An 18,727-nucleotide genomic window follows, 5' to 3' on the forward strand; every position below is an offset into this window, starting at 1 on the left:
TCAAATGAAGTCATGATATAGCTTTAAGATGGCAAAAAAAAATCTGTGTTGGAGAGATGACCCAAATAAAGACCAGAGATCTTGACAGTCCAGAAATGACAGGAAAGAGTTAAAGGAAGTACAAGTGGAGAATACAAGGAAATGACTAGGTTTGAAATTCATGGGCAAGATCAGGCTGCTTGAAACCACAGGACAGTGGGTGTACCTCAGAAGTGGAACAACTGTTTGACAAAACAAAGCTGTCTAGTTTCCCAGACTGGAGACATTTCCTGTCTTAGATGTTTGGATCTGTCTGAATGCCCAAGTAGCCTTACTTCAAAGTGTTTGTGGGAGCAGAAATAAGAATGGGCTGAGTGTCTTTATTCAGTGCTAGACTTGGTTGGGTTAGAGGTGGGGAGTGGGAGGAAATGAGTCTGTGTTTAAGAGAACACAGACCACGAGGAGGTAGCCATTTTGCTGCAGACCAGATTCCAGTGGACTGCTCAGAGAGAAGGAAACCCTGGGAGAGAAGAGCTTGGGGAAGGGGAGGAAAGGAGAATCTTCGAAGCTACTTTGGTGTGTAGGTAAGTCACAGGGAGCACCATGGGAAGGTTTCTTCTACTCTTTAAAAAAAAATTTTTTTTTTTTAATAATTTCAACTTTACAAAAAGATGGCAAAAATAATACAAAGAACTGAATACTCTCTATTTGGACACATTATTAAAAAAAAAACTTTTTATTACATTTGTTTCATCATTCTTTTTCCCTTTGTAAACACATACATATGTACACATATTCATATATTTATTTTCTGAACCATATAAAAATAGATTGCATACATTATGCTCCTTCACTCCTTAATACTTCAGAGTGCATTCCCAAAGAACAAAAACATTCTCGTAATTACTCTAAGTACAGTTTTCACATTCAGCACCTTAAACATTGATATAATACTTTTATCTAATCCACAGATTATATTGCTAATTTTTTCAAAAGTCTCAAAGATGTTCTTTATAGCATTTTCCCCCCCTGCTAGGGAAGGAGGATGAGGCTGGTCTAGCAGCACAAAAACACATGCTCTTTCCTCAGCCCTCATTAGGGTCTTTATTGGTAGGGCAGTCCCAGCAGGTCAATTGTTTGGATTTCTTTGGTTTATTCTCAGCAAGGAGTACCCAGGCACTAACAGCTTTTTAGTAGTAGAATGAATCTGGCATTACAAGATGTAGCTCTAGTAGGAGCCTGAGATGTGCAGTTTGACATATTCCCTCAGCTCAGCTTAGAAGTGAGACTGGACTATGGTACTTTTTCTATTTTTTTGATCTTTTGTGGGGAAGGTGAGTATCAAAGAAAGTAATAGATACTAGAATTAGTAAAAGTAAATTTGGGGTAAAAACAGAGATGGTCTCTTATGGTAATTCTAGTCCTTTATTAAGAATAGGTGTTCTAGAAGAATTTCTCTCAAGGAAAGTGTGATAGTGTCCAGGGTTGTTTTAGCAACCATTCTCCTTGGTTATTTGGAACTAATTTCTGTTTAAGACTGAATCGGTGTTAACTTTCCTGACTCCGTATATGTGGACCAATTTCAGAACAGCTTCCCCTGGTCATCTTCCTGCTCCGCAGGATCCGCACCTTATTGCACAGCAACAGGAGTAGTGGTGAGGAGGGTTGGGAGAAATGGGAACAGAAAAAGAGAAAGGATCTCTGTCTTCAGAGGGGTGAAGTAACGTGGAGAAGGAAGAGAAGACCCCAGAGTTTTTGGGAGACTAGGATCTCTGTTGGAGTCAATTTTCATTCTCACCTCCTTTCTACCCTCTAGGAAAAATGAAGCTGACTCTGGTGCCGATCTTTTTCATGCTGCTGCTGCTGCTGCTGGGCCTAGGGATGGGCCTGGGCCTGGGACTTCACATGGCCGCAGCAGTCCTGGAGGATAGTGATCAGCCACTGAATGAGTTTTGGGCCAGTGACTCCCAGGACAAGGCTGAGGCTGTTGAGGAGGGAGAGGGCACCCGAACCACAGAAACTCTGGTGCTTAGCGACCAAGGACTAGTACAACCTGGTTGGCAACCAGAAGGCACCATCTTCAATGAAGATGAGGTTGGGGACAAGATGCTCAGGGCTGATGTTCTCTCTCAGAGCAGCAAAGACTACCTTAGGTATGACCTGCTCTCCAGGGAATGCAATGCCATGATGGCCCACAAGATGAAGAAGCACAACCAAACCTGCATAACCCAGTACACGTTTCTCCATGAGGATGAAGACACAGTCAAGGCTGTCTGTAACAGTCCAGTCATTGCCTGTGAGCTCAAAGGGGGCAAGTGTCACAAAAGCACCCGCCCCTTCAATTTGACACACTGCAAGTTATCCAAACCAGGGCAGGTCACTCCTCACTGCAATTACCTAACTTTCATTTTTGAAAAGTATATCGTTATAACCTGCAATGACACGAAGCCCCAGTTATCCCCTGGACAGTGAAGCAACTCATCCTTTTCCTCCTCTTCGCCTTCTTCTCTTCCTCCTCCCCTTCCTCTTAGCTATTCTGCAGAGAAGGTGCTGGGAAGAGGGGCTGGCCTACTCTTTATCACTCTCCCCTGAAAATATAATTCTTCTTTGCCCTAGGAGCCACCCAATTTGCATTTTGTCCCTGGGATTAGAGGTGTGAGAATAGGGTCTTGATGGCCAATCTCCCTAGGTCTCTGTTTTTCTGTCCCTTACTCCTGGAAAGGTATAAAGAAAGGGCTGCTCTGGTCCCTGCTGTGGTCCTGGTCAGCAGTCTGTTCCCTGGTCTGAGTTTGTTTTTGACTGTGAACTGGCAGAGTTAAACACCTCCTTTACTAATATCCAGGGCCCTGGTGACACAGTGGAGTCCCCGTGGCTTAGTGGCTAAGCATTTGGCTGCTAATCAAAAGATTGGCAGTTTGAATCCACCAGCTGCTCCTTGGGAACCCTACGGAGCAGACAGCAGCAGGTTTGGTTTTTTACCAGTGTCTTCTCTTGCTACCCCACCCTGAGCCTCCAGGCAATTACTCAGGCCTCCTGGGCTCTGCCCATCTGCTGTGGATTCAATTAAAGTGATTCTATCTCTGGCTGCAACTGGAGAACCATATGGATCAGGTTTCTCTCCCAAAGCTGGGAAAAATATAGGGGCCTTGGTCTGAGGCTCTGATGTCAAGGTGCTGTGGTAGTGCAGACCGAGATAGCACATGTGCTGGGGCAAGGACAGCGCTCTGTTTTCTTGACCTAGTGGACATCTGCCTCTAGTGAAAGCAGAAGGACACAGCCTTCTCTCACACAAAAACTTTGTTTACAACCCTTCACTGAGGTCACAAGCTCATTCCTAGGAGAGTCTGTACTAGGTTGGTCTTCTCTTGTTTCTCCCAAGACTCACTGGTTACAGTGTTTGTTGTTACTTTTTATAATTGCCAGCTGGCTCTTCTCCATCCGTGGTCATTTTTGCGTTTTATCTATGACAGTGAATTGAAAGATCTTCTCTGGGCCTCTGGTCTGAGTCTTAGCCTTAGTGTTACATTGTTATAGTATCAGTCTTTATTTTCTCTACTCCCCTGTCCTCTCATAGCCTTTTCCCCTATATCCTTCTCCTTTCTTCCCCTATCTTCTCAACTCTGTCCTCTGTGTGCCTTTGGCTCCTTTTTTTCTAACCTTTTCTCTTTCCTCCCAGCTTTTGCTACATGCCTTTCTTTATTCCTTTGCTTTTTTCCCCCTCTTGGCTCTGTTCTCCTTTTCTTCTATCTGTGTTCTCCTTTCTCTTTCACTGGATACTTTCAGAAATTCTTTCAGGCATTCTTTCACTTATTTTATACTAGGTAGGCAGGCACTGATCCTATAGTCAAAGATTTCTGGTGTAGGGGGTTCGAAGGAGGGTGGATCAGGAGAGTAAGGAACAGAGACAACCATTTTTCCAAATTAGGTCAGGAAATCGAAATAGCGCTCAATGGATATGGAGTGAATGGGATTGGAGGAAGTCTTTCCCTTTGATGTTTGCCAGGGCGCTGAAGAACAAAGAAGTTGGTGACAGAAAAATTTCTGCAAGCAAAGGATTGAATCTACTCAGACAGGGGAAATGAATGACCTCAGCCTATTTCTTCTGAATTCAGATCTGTCAAGAAATAGTGTAGCTGGACGTGTGTGTGGGTGGGGGGTGGGGTGAGGGAGTCTGAGGAAATGGCTGAAAGCATTCTTGTATGACTTGCTTCTGGGAATTCCTCTCCCCAGGGTTTTTCTCTACTTCACCCTCCTAGAGAGTGACAGACCCAAGAGTCAAACTAAAACCTAACCAAACCAAACCCATTGCCGTCAAGTTAATTAATTCTGATTCATAACAACCCTGTAGAGCAGAGTAGAACTGCCCCATAGGGCTTCTAAGGAGCACCCGGTGGATTTGAACTGCCAGCCCTTTGGTTAGCAGTTGTAGCTCTTAACCGCTATACCACCAGGGTTTCCCCGAGAGTCAGGGACATACATAAATGGGAGACTGAAGGGGAGAAAAGTTATGGTTTACTCTGACCTGGCTTTTACTTTCTTGTTCTTTCCTCATTAGTCTATTTCTTATTGTCTTTCACCTTTCCTGTTCTTGCAGGTCGGTACAGCACTTAAATGTGTTGCCCCCAGTAACCTCCCACACCCCTTTGACTTGACATTGCCCTTTACACTTTTGACTCACTTCTCACAATGACTTCTTACAATAGTGATGTTGGACGGAAAGTGTGCCTGCATTTGTGGGCTGCCCTGAGGTTTTAAAGTTGGGTGGAGGAGTGGGGCGAGGTGAGGACAGTCACAAGGCTGATTCCTACTCTTTGTGAGGGAAAACCCCTCTCTGATCATTTAAACGGTCCAAAGAGCAAACAGAAGATAGATTATGTAAAGCTGGGGGTAAGGGGAGGGAAGAACAGTGAGGTGAGGAGAGAGGAAAGAAGAGTAGGCGTCAGAGAAAATCAGCCAGGCTAGGAATTTATCTGGTAGGGAAACCAAGGGCATTAGGAATAAGAGTAGTATGTGAAAAGGCTAAGTCTGACTTCATCTTAACCAAAGTCAAAGGATCCTTTATGTGGGATGAACTATTAAGAGGCTGGGACTAGCTAGGAGCTGAAGCCCATATTCTTTTATTAGCACATGAGGCTACGTTATCTCACAGGTCCCTACTAGCTTCTCTCACTTAGGGTTCACTCACTGTCCAATGAGTACTCCCATCTCCCATTTTCAGTCTCCACTTTGGACAAATCTTGGTGGTAGGGCTTTCATCTCACCCAAGTCAGGAACCAATTTACAAAATACACTGTGGACCCCTAGTGGCTTGAGCAGAAAGATACAGCTTTCATGGCTGATGTGACAAGGCGTTGTGGGACACCTCACCCACCACAACACACCCCAGGAACTGAAAATTAATTCATTAGAAGGAATCTAAATTCCCCGCCCCCGCCCAAACCAAACCAAACAATTAAAAAAAAAACCCGGAAGGAGGGAGTGTGCTGTCACATTGTAGGGAGTGCAACTAGTGTCACATGACAGTATGTGTATAATATTTTGCATGAGAGATTGGCATGAACTGTGAACTTTCACCAAGGGTACCATAAAACAAACAAAAAAACCCAAGCCTGTTGTCGCGAGTGGATTCCGACTCACAAAAGGAATCACTCACAGCCCAAATTCTGCCTCACTCGTGAAGCTTTCACCAGCTCTTTCAGTCCCAGTGTAACTTCTTCGCACTTCCAGTGTGGGTCCTTCAGTCCATAATAACAGATCCCTGGGTTGATCTTAATCTGTGCGAGATGAAGAATACTCATTCTTGGCCTGAATGAGCACTGCTCTTTTCCCTCCGCCCAAGGGGACCTAGCCTAGCCTCCTGGCTGGTAGCAGAGTGTGGAAGGCCAGAGTGCAGTCAGTAGTGAAAGAGATCACATTGTAGGAATGGAGTGATTACAGCCTGAAGAGTTCAAGAGAAGGCATGACCGGAAGACGTGTTGTTTTATGTTTTCCCAATTTCCGGAATGGCAAATCGCACACGACCAGAAAATAAATTATCATTCACATTTTCCTGCATACTCTGGGTAAGAATTCCATTTGTGGTCATCTTCAACAATGTAAAATAACAACCATTTGAGGGGGTACTTGAGAGCCAAATATTCATGGGCAGCACAGTGGATGATTCAACATCATGAGGTAACCAGCATTACCTAATTGACGCTAGGGAACTGCAGAGACAAGAAAATCTGTATTGCTTCAATCCAAACACGATCTGTACAGCCATGGCATTGTTGCTACCTTTTTCTTGTGATAAAAAAACCTTGTGATGGGAGATATAAAATGATAAAGATGATGAATAAATGGTTTTTTAGACCTATATAGGAAGCAATGGTGATGAATACTACAAAGAATATACATGTGCACTTATTGGACGATAAACAAATATCTTTTCTATATCCATTATTTTAAATCTTCATCAATAAATCACTATGCTTCACTTGGACCCATGAATTTTGCAAAACATTTTAAATCAAATTGTTTGTATAAGTAGGGCTCCTGTCCTGCACACCCCTCAAACTTTTTTTTTTTTGGCCAGGGCCACGTAGTCCCTAAGGGCAGCCCTGCGTTTGGCCATATCCACGGTAATGGGCTGTGTTTCATGTCCTTGTCTTGCTCTTGACATGGACTATCTTCCTTGGATCCCTTAAGGGCTTACTCTTCCCAGACAGAGAAGACTGAACTCGACTTCTTCAGTCCTTCTGCCTCTCAAGGTGGTGAAGCTATATTATCTGGCAGAGACTCATTCCTGGTGGGAGCAAAAGTAACTCAAAGGGACGGAGTTGATGCTATTTTCAGCCACACTTTGATTTTGTATGTGATTTGCTTCATGTTCCTGCCTCTGTAACCTGTACCCTACCCATTGACCTGCGCTTTCGCTCCTCTTCACATTTGCAGAGCAGACTCCAATTAGTATCCAGAAAGTTATTCAGGCCGTAGAGGTGCCACCTCCAGGAGCAGCTGGGCTGGTACTTCACTAGAAATACAGTTCAGTAACCAGGTAAAGGTTGGATTTAAGGAAAGAATAAAGGGAACAGGAAGATGGTGGTTTAAGCTAAAAGGAAGGGACACCAAGGGAAAGTTGAGTGTCATCTAGAGGCATAACAGGGCATTACCTATTTATACAGGATTTCAGGAGGCAATGGAAGGCCCTACTGTCTGAAAATGCCAGTCCTCCATCACTAGCTCGAGGCTAGCATTTGAACTGTATCTCTAGAAACTTATTGTATATTCCCATACACAAGAATATAAAATTATTAACTTCAGGGAATGAGTGGGATTTCCAGCACTTTCATAAAGTGATAACAAGAAAGGCATAATCAGAATAACATTCATTCCATTAACATTTTTGCATGAGTTTGATGCTCTGCTAATTACTGGGTGTAAAACAAAACAAAACAAAACAAAACAAAAAACCCCAAATCAGTTGCTATGGAGTTGATTCTGACTCATGGCAACCCTGTGTCCAGAGTAGAACTGTGCTCCATAGCGTTTCCACTGACTTGGTTTTTGAAAGTAGATCGTCAGGCTTTTCTTTGGAAGAGCCTCTGGGTGAACGCAAACCTCCAACCTTTTGATTAACAGCCAAGTGTGTTAATATTTGCAGCACCCAGAGATTCCATACACTAATTAACTAAAAAAACAAAACAAAACCCAGTGTCAAGTCAATTCCGACCCACAGCAACCCTATAGGACAGAGTAGAGCTGCCCCATAGGATTTCCAAGGAGGAGCTGGTGGATTCAAACTTTTTGGTTGGCAGCCATAGCTCTTAGCCACTGCACCACCAGAGCTCCAGATACTAATTAGAGGCTATTAAAATTTTATCCTCTAGTCCTTGAATTGTGACGTTTGCTTTCACTTCATGTTTTGTTAAGTGCAGTCTGCAAAGAGATTTTGAGGCAATTTAGTATGTGAAGAGAATGGGCTTTGTAAACAGAACTAATTCTGGAAGCTTGGGCAAATTAATTTTGCCTTATTATAAAGATAACGCAATGTTGTTAAAAGACTATATATCTCTATCTGTATATCCAGGATATGTATGTAGGTGTTGAATTTATGGTAGCTCTCATTTTTCTTCTTTTGTGTATTCACTGCTCCAAAATAACAACTCTCTAACGTCTGCAACGGAGCCCTGGTGGTGCAGTGGTTAAAACTTCGGCTGCTAACCAAAAAGTGGGCAGTTTGAATCCACCAGCTGCTCCTTGGAAACCCTATGGGGGCAGGTCTACTCTGTCCTATAAGGTCCCTGTAGGTGGGCATTAACTCCACAGTCAATGGTTTTTTTTTTTTTTTTAACATCTTCAAATGTGCAAGATATACCACAAGATGGCGCCAGTGCACTAGTCTCAGGATTGAACTGTGAAGTGGGTGCTTGACTCTAGAATTAGTTCTCTTTGACTTAAAAAAAAAAAGCTCATATAAACATTTATTTAATTAAACATACAGAAAGGAATAAAAACAATGTATGTCCACCAATATTAAAAAAAATGTTAGTGTTTGGCCTTATTTCAGATTTTTTTTATTCTTTATTTTTAAAATAAATAACGTGATGCAGCTGCAGCTAAAATTATTCTCCCATTCCACTCTCCTTATTCCCCCGAAGGAATTACTAAAGGCAGTGTAACCGAACCAGGGTTCTTGTTCTGTCCTATTAGCCTACGGAAATAAGACAGAGGCCACACCACCAGTTGTAAGGGAAACAGAAAGTGGAAATTTATTGTCAGCACAGACAAGGAGCAACGTTGGGGTCCAGCGACCGTAAGGCCACGTGCTCGCTTTCTGAGGGGTCTGGGGAGCTTTCTATTTCCAATGGGTTCCAGGGGTTGGGTTTGGTGCCCCGAACTCTCAGCCCTTAGCTCTCCCATGTCTACATTTGGAGGTCAGGATATTGGATCATGTCGGTGATGCTGGGGTCCAAGGACAGACTGAGCACACAGCCCTTCAGGTCCTGCGCATGCATGCGCCAAAATCTTGGTTCACTCATGCGCAGGATTCTGGTGCCAAATTCAAACTGCGGTTAGGGCCAGGCGTGGTCTGGCCAAACCACAGTTAGAAGCTGTGGCTTGGCCAGCTGCGACAGGGGCGGGGAACCTCCGTGGAGTGGGGTAGGTCTCGGCAGAGGCGTCAGTAGGAAGAAAGGCCTGGAGATCTATTTCCGAAAATCAGCCAGTGAAAACCCTATGGATCAAAGCAGTCCCGATCTGCAACCTATCATGGGAATGGTGCAGGACTGGTTGTTCCCTTGTACATGGGGCGGCCGTGGATGGGGGCAACTTAGTAGCAGCTAACAACAACAACTGCTACTACTAAAGGGATGTTGGTGAGCATTCTTCCTGTGGATATTTTTATACATTTTTTTTTTTTTTACCATAATATGTATACATATAATATGTGTGATTATTAAGGTTGTGTGTCAACTTGGTTGGGCCATAATTCTCAGTGGTTCAGTGGTTATGGTGCAGTTTGGCAGCCATGTAATGATGTAATCACTTCTGTGATGAGATCTGATGTAATGTGATCATATCCATGATGGGATCTGCCGTGAGTAGCCAATCAGTTGAAAGCGAGCTCCCTTGGGAGTGTGGCCTGCATCCAATATATGTGGACTTTCTGGCAAAGCTAGCTGGCTTTTGCTCTGCTCTGGATCCTGCATTCAGGTCATCAGCATCTGACTTCCAGCTCTTGGGACTTGGGCCAGCAGCCTGCCGTCTGACATGTGCATCCTGAGTTTGTCAACCCCTGCAGTGAGTCAGGAGAAGCCTCCAGCCCGACAACTGGCCCACAGGCTTGTCAGGCTTGTGATCTGCCAGCCTCTGCAACCGCGTGAGCCATTTCCTTGAGATCTCTCTCTCTCTAAATATATACGGAAACCCCGTGGTGCATTTCGAATCCACAAGCCACTCCTTGGGAACCCTATCGGGCAGCTCTACTCTGTCCTACTATGAGTCAGAATTGACTTGACAGCAATGAGTGGTTTTTTGGTGTTCTCTCTCTCTATAGAATATGTGTGTATATATATATATATATAAACTATTTTCCCCATACAGTCCGTCAATATTGCAACTCAAGGCTTGAATTTTTTCTTCAGCTCTTTCAGCTTGAGAAATGCTAAGCGTGATCTTCCGTTTTGGTTTTCTACCTCCAGGTCTTTGCACATTTCATTATGGTATGTGTCTTAGTCATCTAGTGCTGCTATAACAGAAATACCCCAAGTGGATGGCTTTAACAAAGAGAAATTTATTTCTTCAGAGTAAAGTAGGCTAAAAGTCGAAAGTCAGGTTGTCAGCTCCAGGTGTCAGCTTTCTCTCTCTGTGGGCCTTCTCATCAATCTTCCCCCTGACTAGGAGCTTCTTTGTGCAGGAACCCTGGGTCCAAAGAACATGCTCTGCTTCTGGCACTGCTGTCTTGGTGATATGAGCACCCCCCGCCCCCGCCACTTCTTTCTTTTGTATCTCAAGAGATTGCCTCAAGACACAATCCAATCTTGTAGACTAAATCCTGCCTCACTAACACAACTACTGCCCATCCTCCCTCACTGACATCATAGAGGCAGGATTTACAAGATATAGGAAAATTACACAATTTCAGGAATCATGGCCCAGCCAAATTGATACACACATTTTCTGGGGGAATTAATTCAATCCATGACAGTATGTTACATTGCGTTCTCGAGCTGTCCTTTGAAATCTTCTGTTCAGTTCTTTTACTTCGTCATTTCTCCCATTTGCTTTAGCTACTCTACTTTCAAGAGCAAGTTTCAGAGTCTCTTCTGACATCCATTTTGGTCTTTTCTTTCTCTCCTATCTTTTTAATGACCTTTTACTTTCTTCATGTATGACATCCTTGATGTCATTCCACAACTTGTCTGGTTTTTGGTCATTAGTTTTCGACGTGTCGAAACTATTCTTGAGATGTTTTCTAAATTCAAGTGAGATATACTCAAGGTTGTACTTTGGTCTTGTGGGATTGCTCTAATTTTCTTCAGCTTCAACTTGAACTTGCTCATATAGCAATTGATGGTCTCGTTGGCTCTTTCTATTGTTTTTCTGTTTTCTATTTCATTTATTTCTGCTCTAATCTTTATTATTTCTTTTATTCTGGTGCCTCTGTGGGCTCTTTTGCTACTCTCTTTCTATTTGTTCAAGTGGTAAGGCTAACATTTTTATTTTGTCCCATCCTTTTTTGTGTATTTATTGCTGTAAATTGACTTCTGAGCACTGCCTTTGCTGTGTTCCAATGGTTTTGGTATGTTTTCATTTTCATTTGATTCTGTGAATTTTTTTATTCCCTCTTTGATTTCTTCTATTACCCAGTTATTTTTAAGCCATGCATTATTCGCTTTCCATGTATTTGGTTTTTTCCTTGATCTTCTGTTATTGATTTCTACTTTGTTTTCAATTTTATTGTGTTTTAGGTGAAAATTTACAGTGCACGTAAGTTTCTCATTCAAAAGTTTATACAAATATTGTTTTTTTGACATTGGCTGCAATCCCTGCAACGTGCCAGCACTCTCCCCCTACCCCTTTACACTCTGGGTTCTCTGTGTCCCTTTGTCCAGTTTTCCTGTCCCTTCCTGGCTTCTTATCTTTGCTTTTTGGCAGATATTGTCCATTTGGTCTCACACACTTGATTGAACTAAGAAGCATATGTGCTATTTTTTGTTTTATAGACCTATCTAATCTTTGGCTGAAAGGTGGATTTCAGGAGTGGCTTCAGTTCTGAGTTAGCAGGGTGTCCAGGGGCCATAGTCTCAGACATTCCTCTAGTCTCTGTCAGACCAGTAAGTCTGGTCTTTTTTTGTGAGTTTGAATTTTGTTCTGCATTTTTCTCCCACTCTGCCCAGAACTCTCTATTATGATCCCTGTCAGAGCAGTTGATGGTGGTAGCCAGGTACCATCTAGTTCTTCTAGGCTCAGGCTGGTGGAGGCTATGGTAGTTGTGGTCCATTACTCCTTTGGACTAATCTTTCCTTGTGTCTTTAGCTTTCTTCATTCTCCTTTGCTCCAGATGGGACCAATAGATATGTCTTAGATGGCTCCTCAGAGGCTTTTAAGACCCCAGACACTACTCACCAAGGTAGGATGTAGGACATTTTCTTCATGAATTACGTTATGCCAATTGACCCAGATGTTCCCTGAGACCGTGGTCCCTAGCCGTCAGCCCCAGTAAATTGGTCCCTCAAGGTGTTTGGATGTGTCTACGACTTTGCCATGGTAAAGCTGTGATGACTTCCTCTATACTGTGTGTTCTTTCCCTTTACTGAAGTAAACAGTTGTCTACTATCTAGTTAGTGATTTATCCTCCTCAGCTCTCCCCTCCTTCATAACCTTCAAAGGTTGTTTTTTTCTGTGTGTAAACCTTTCCTTGGGTTTTTGTAAAAGTGGTCTCATGAAATATTTGTCCTTTTGTGATTGACTTATTTCACTCAGCATAATGCCCTCCAGATTCATCCATGTTGTGAGTTGTTTCACAGATTCATCATTGTTCTTCATTGTTGAGTAGTATTCCATTGTGTGTATGTACTGTAATTTGTTTATCCACTCATGGGTTGATGGGCACTTAGGTTGTTCCCATCTTTTTGCTATTGTGATAATACTGCAATGAACATGGGTGTGCATATGTCTTTTCACGTAGAACTCCACATTTTGATATCACTAAACTCCCACTTTTCATCAGCATCAGGAAATGTCAATACCTTAGTTTGAGTGATTGAGCAAAGATAAATCCTAAAAACTCAGTCCTTAGAATGCAACTAACCTTGTTGAGTAAATTCCAGAGTATCTCTTAGTTCAATTTGGTATGAAAAATCTAAGTTTTCACCAACTTTATACTTTTCTCAAACACTTTGAGGCAATATTTATGTCTCAGACCTTCATACCTCACCCCTAATCGAAATGAGAGGGATATCAGGTTGAAAAAATCTGGATAAAATATTATTTTTGTGAGAAAATAAAAGAATCAACAAATTCACTGATAACACATTGTTTTCTCAATTCAACACATTTCTTTCCTTTAGGGCCACTGTAAGCCTCGAGTGTCTGAGCTTCATCAGTGTCTGAGCACACATAATAGGCATACAGAAAACAAAAGTTATTCAGTAATCTAAAATCAACCTTAGAGCACAAGTATAGAATAATTTTCACATATTATTTTGCAAAAATGGAGTCGAATCATCTCTGGAATCCCAGGAATCTCTTCACAATTGATAGCAGTTTTCTGCAAATTTATTTTTCTCTTATGCTTTGTTTAGCTTTTTATTGTTTGATTGTGTACAATTTAAAAAGATTTTGTTTGTAGATACATGGTAATTTTTTTATGCAATGTCAGTGTAAGTTTTGAAGACATAGACTTTGATTCAGCCACTAGTGCTTTTTGATTTCATATTTTGGCTCCTCTGAGATATGAGGAATAAAAGGAAAATAAAAATACAGAGTATATTAGGATAGAGTTTCTGAGAGATTTTGCTTGGGAAAAGACAATGGGCTGTATATGAAGGAAAAACAATTTAGAATTCCATATTCAGAGCACACACACAGACACACACACACTTCTCAAGTTTTGATGCACTAGAGATCAAAGTAATATTTTAAAAAAACATTAAAGGTTTTGATTACAAATACAGCAGTATCTTCTTCATAATTTTGGGAGGAATAAGTGTGTCCTTATTAAACAAGACAGAAGAGTACAGGAATAAAGGAAATTATTTAACGATTTGATTAGATAGACATAGACTGTACTACAAACCCCTATACATAAACATGCAGAACCTCAGCAAAAAAATAACAACAAAAACCTCTAAAGGCAAAACACATCAAATATAAAACTCAAAGACCAACAACAGCTTGCAAGACATACTTGCTATACATGCAGTGTGAATTTGTTTCTCAAACTTACATGAAAGGAAAATTGTACTTTAGTTATAGAAGCTTCATAGACACACCCAAACTCCATGAGGGCCTGAGTTACTGGGCTGAGGGCTGGGGACCATGGTATTAGGGAGCATCTAGCTCAACTGGCATAACATAGTTGATAAAGAAAATGTTCTACATCCTACTTTGGTGAGTAGTGCCTGGCATCTTAAAAGCTTGTGAGTGGCCATCTAAGATACATCTACTGGTCCTACTCCACCTGGAGCAAAGAAGAATGAGGAAAACCAAAGACACAATGGAAAGATTAGTCCAAAGGACTACCACAGCCTCTACTAGACTGAGTTCATCTCAACTAGATAGTGCCTGGCTACCACCACCGACTACTCTGATGGGGATCACAATAGAGAGTTCTGGACAGAGTGGGAGAAAAATGTAGAGCAAAATTCAAACTCACAAAAAAGACCAGATTGACTGCTCAGACAGAAACTGGAGAAACTCTGAGAGTATGGCCCCTAGACACCCTTTTAACTCAGTACTCAAATCATTCCTCAAGTTCACCTTCAGCCAAAGATTAGACAGGCCTTTAAAACAAACAATAACACACATAGTTCAACAATGTCTACAAGCCTAAATGGGCACACCAGCCCAAAAGCAAAGAGGAGAAAGCAGGAAGAGACAGGAAAGCTGGATGAATGGAAATGGGGAACTCAAAGTTGAGAAGAGGTGCGTGTTGACATATCATGGGGTTGGCAACGAATGTCACAAAACAATATCTGTATTAATTGTTTAATGAGAAACTAACTTGCTCTGTAAACTTTCACCTAAAGCACGACTGAAAAAAAAGAAGGAAGAAAGACTGTGCTTTTTTCTTTTTCTAAGTCCACCTTACCTGCATCCAAACCCCATTTCTTAAGGGTGGCAAAAATTTCCCTCAGTTATTTTTTGTGTCTCTCCCATCTTTTTATGGAATTAGAAAAATCCAAGGATCTGATATTGTTCTAGTAAAAGATAAAGTTCAGTTCTTTGTTTGTGTGTATCCACTAACACCATCATAGTTTCTCCTCCTGTTATAAATGGTCCTAAAATTTGAGCATACTGTTGTTCTTCTCACCTTTCAGATACCTGAAAATGTAAAAAAAGCTCTGAACACAAAAGCCAGCAACATCTTAAGGAGATGCCATCAAGATCCAAAGGTATGGCAAATTCTTGTGTTCTAGAAGCCAAGAATTCCCCTCACTGGACACTGGACATCAGGTAACGAAATGTGGTGAACCTTGGGAAGAGGAAACAAAATTTGCCTTGAGAGAACTTCTAACCCTCAGACTCCCTGATTTGAAGAGATGGAACTGAGATTGGAGAGGCCAAAGAAACCTGATTCCATAGGACAGAGTACCAGAAATGAGAGTGTTTCACAAAGAGAGAACACTGGAGATTTGCAAAGATTTCCCTTGAATTGAGCAGAGTACTAATCATTGCGTGTATGTGAGAAAACGAGCTGAGACTGGGGAGAGAACCATCTAAAAGGAGTAGAGGGAATAGTACCTACTTCCGCCAGCCAGACTAGAAAAAGTCAAAAATTCCTGGGGCATTAAGTAGAGTACTCAAGAAGGTCTTGCCTCAGTAAACCAACCAAACCAAACCAGTAGTGGGGAATAATTAGAATGCACACTGCCCTAGTCCTGTCTAATAAATGAAGACTCAAAAGGATCAGCATGTTTCCAAGCAGCCTAACTATTTCCTAGAACTAAGTTCAAAAAGATTTATAGGATTACGAAAATATCTCAACAAGGTAAACCAACAAGGTAAAATTCACAGTACCTAGCAGGCATCCAATCAAAGATTACAAAGTATTCAAAGACGCATAAAAATACAAACCATGATGAGGAGAATAACCAACTGATCGGAAGTGGCCCAGGGCAGGCACAGGTGCCAGAATTAACAGAGAAGAACATGAAGACAGTTATTATAATTGTATTCCATATGTGCAAAGAAGTTAAGTAGAGTTATGGATGACAGAAAAAATATCCAAATCGAACATTTAGAGATTAAAAACTACAATGTAGGAGATGAAAAATACACTGAATGGGATTAATGACATTTCGGAAGGAAAGATTAGTGAATTTGAAGGCAATAGACACTATCCACAATGAAACAGGAAAAGAATTTTACAATGAAAAGAGAATCAGTGAGCTGTAGAATAAATTCACATGACTGTATATACAGATAATTGGGGTCCCTGAAGGAGAGAAGCAGGGGATAGAAAAATATTTGAAGAACTAATGGCCAAAAACTTGAAACTCAATGAAAACTACTGTATAAATTCATAGATTCAAGAAACTTAACAAATTCCAAGCATAAAGAAAATTGCACCAAGGCACAGCATAATAAAATTGGAGGTGGGTGGAAGACAAAAGTGATAAAATCTTAAAAACATCTAGAAGGGAGAAACTTGTTATATTTAGAGAAAGAAGAATAAGGGGGACATTAGATTTCTCATCTGAAACCATGTGAGAATGCAGTGGAGAAGCATCATTAAGGTATTGAAAGGAAATCCTTCAACCTACAGATTCTATACCTGGCACCCCCCCAAAAAATATATCTTTCAAAAATTAAGCCAAAATAAAAGCATTGTCAAAATAGAGAAAAGCTTAAAGAACACTATATGAAGTTTAGGATCAGCTTTTTCATTTCCATAAAAAGGCAATTGGAATTTTGTTAAGAAATGAGCTGAATCTGTAGATCGCCTTGGCTAGCATTGCCATCTTAACAATATTGAGTCTTCCTATCCATGAACATAGAATGTCTTTCCATTTATTTAGTTCTTGTTTAGTTTCTTTCACCAATGTTTTGTAGATTTTGATATACAAGGCTTTATTAAGTTTATTCCTAAGTATTTTGTTCTTTTTGATGCTATTATAAGTGGAAATGTTTTCAGATTTCCTTTTTGGATTGTTCTTTGCTGGTGTACAGGATCACAGCTGATTTTTACATGTTGATATTTTACCTACGACTTTGCTGAATATGTTTATTAGCTCTACCAGCATTTTGTGCATTCTTTAAGGTTTTCTCTGTATGTGATCATATCGTCTTCTAATAGAGATAGCTTTGCTTCTTCTTCTACAATTTGTGTGTCCTTTATTTCTTTTTTTGACTAACTGCTCTGGCTAGAACAGTACAATGTTGAGTAGCAGTGGTGAAAGTGGGCATCCTTGTCTTGTTCTTGATCTTAGTTTTTCACCATTGAGTGTGATATTAGCTGTGGGTTTTAATAAATGTCCTTTCAGTTGGAGGAAGTTCCCTTCTATCTGTAGTTTGTTGAATGTTTTGATCATGAAACAGTTTTGGATTGTGTCAAATGCTGTTTTTGCATCTCTTGAGTGATTGTGTGGTTTCTTTCCTTCAGACAATTAAATGAAAATCAAACCAAAACTGTGCCCTTGAGTCAATTCTGACTCATGGTGACCCTATAGGACAGAGTAGAAGTGCCCATAGGGTTTCTAAAGCTGTAAATCTTTACGGAAGCAGACTGTCACACCTTTCTCCTGCCAAGCAGCTGCTGGGTTTGAACTGCTGACCTTTTGGTTAGCAGCTGAGCGCTTAATCACTGTGCCACCAGGGGTCCTAGACAATTAATATGGTCTAATAAATGGATAGATTTTCACATGTCAAACCACCCTTACATTCCTGAGATAAAACCCACTTGGTCATGGCATATACTTTGAATGCCGCTAGATTCAGTTTGCTAGTATTTTATTGAGGGTTTTTGCATCTATATTCACAAGGGATATTGGTCTGTAGTCTTCTTTTCTAATGATGTCTTTGTTGGGCTTTGGTATCAGAGTAAAACTGGCCTCATAGGATATGTTAGGAAGTATTCTTTTCTGTTCTATTTTTTGAAAAAGTTTGAGAAGGATTAAACATTTGGTAGAATTCATTGGTGAAGCCATCTGGTCCTAGGTTTTTCTTTCTTTGGAAGTTTTTGTTGTTGTTGTTGTTACTGACTCAATCTCTTTACCTGTTATAAGTCTTTTCAGATTTCCTATTTCTTCCTGAGTCAGTTTTGGCAGTTTGCATGTTTCTAGAAATTTGTCCATTTCATCTAGGTTGTCTAATTTGTTGACATACAATTGTTTATAGTATTCTCTTGTTGCTGTTGCTGTTAAGTGCCATCGAATTGGTCCCGACTCATGGCAAGACTATAGGGCAGAGTAGAACTGCCCCATAGAGTTTCCAAGGAGCAGCTGGTAGATTCAAACTGCTGACCTTTTAGTTAGCAGCAGAGCTCTTAATCACTACACCACCAGGGCTCATATTCTCTTACAGCCCTTTTTATTTTTTTAAGGTCTAGTTATGTCCTACCTTTCATTCCTGATTTTAGTAATTTGAGTCTTTGTTTTTCTTGTTCAGTCTAGCTAAAGGTTTGTCAATATTGTTGATCTTTTCAAAGAACTGACTTCTGGGTTTTTGATTCTCCCTATTGTTTTCTATTCCCTATTTCATTTATACTCACTCTCATCTTTATTATTTCTTTCATTCTTCTGGCTTTGGAATTAGTTTGCTCTTCTTTTTCTAGTTCCTTAAAGTGCAAAGTTTGGTTACTAGTTTAAAATTTTTCTTCTTTTTTAATGTAGGTTTTTACAGCAGTACAACTCCCTGTGAGTACTGGTTTTACTACACCTCATAAATTTTTATTTTCAAGGTAAAGTGCTGTATTCATTATAGTATATATAATGTATTTCAGAGCAACTTATTTATGTTACTTCTTTATATGCTTGCTTATACATTTATATAATGCATATTTTTAACTATGCAACATGCTTAAAATTGTGTTGTAGCTTTTATT

The 18,727-nt window shown here is 40.7% G+C and overlaps 1 protein-coding gene across 1 annotated transcript; it reads left to right on the forward strand.

The window, feature by feature from the left end:
* Window positions 1-538: 538 nt before the first annotated feature.
* Window positions 539-2,681, forward strand: RNASE10 (ribonuclease A family member 10 (inactive)). Its single transcript, XM_049899159.1, has 2 exons — window positions 539-563; window positions 1,796-2,681. The coding sequence occupies exon 2, from the start codon at window positions 1,801-1,803 to the stop codon at window positions 2,449-2,451; it is 651 nt and encodes a 216-aa protein (XP_049755116.1). The 5' UTR covers window positions 539-563; window positions 1,796-1,800; the 3' UTR covers window positions 2,452-2,681.
* The last annotated feature ends 16,046 nt before the right edge of the window (window positions 2,682-18,727 follow it).

This window comes from Elephas maximus, chromosome 10 (assembly GCF_024166365.1).
Source record: "Elephas maximus indicus isolate mEleMax1 chromosome 10, mEleMax1 primary haplotype, whole genome shotgun sequence".
NCBI classification, from domain to species: domain Eukaryota; kingdom Metazoa; phylum Chordata; class Mammalia; order Proboscidea; family Elephantidae; genus Elephas; species Elephas maximus.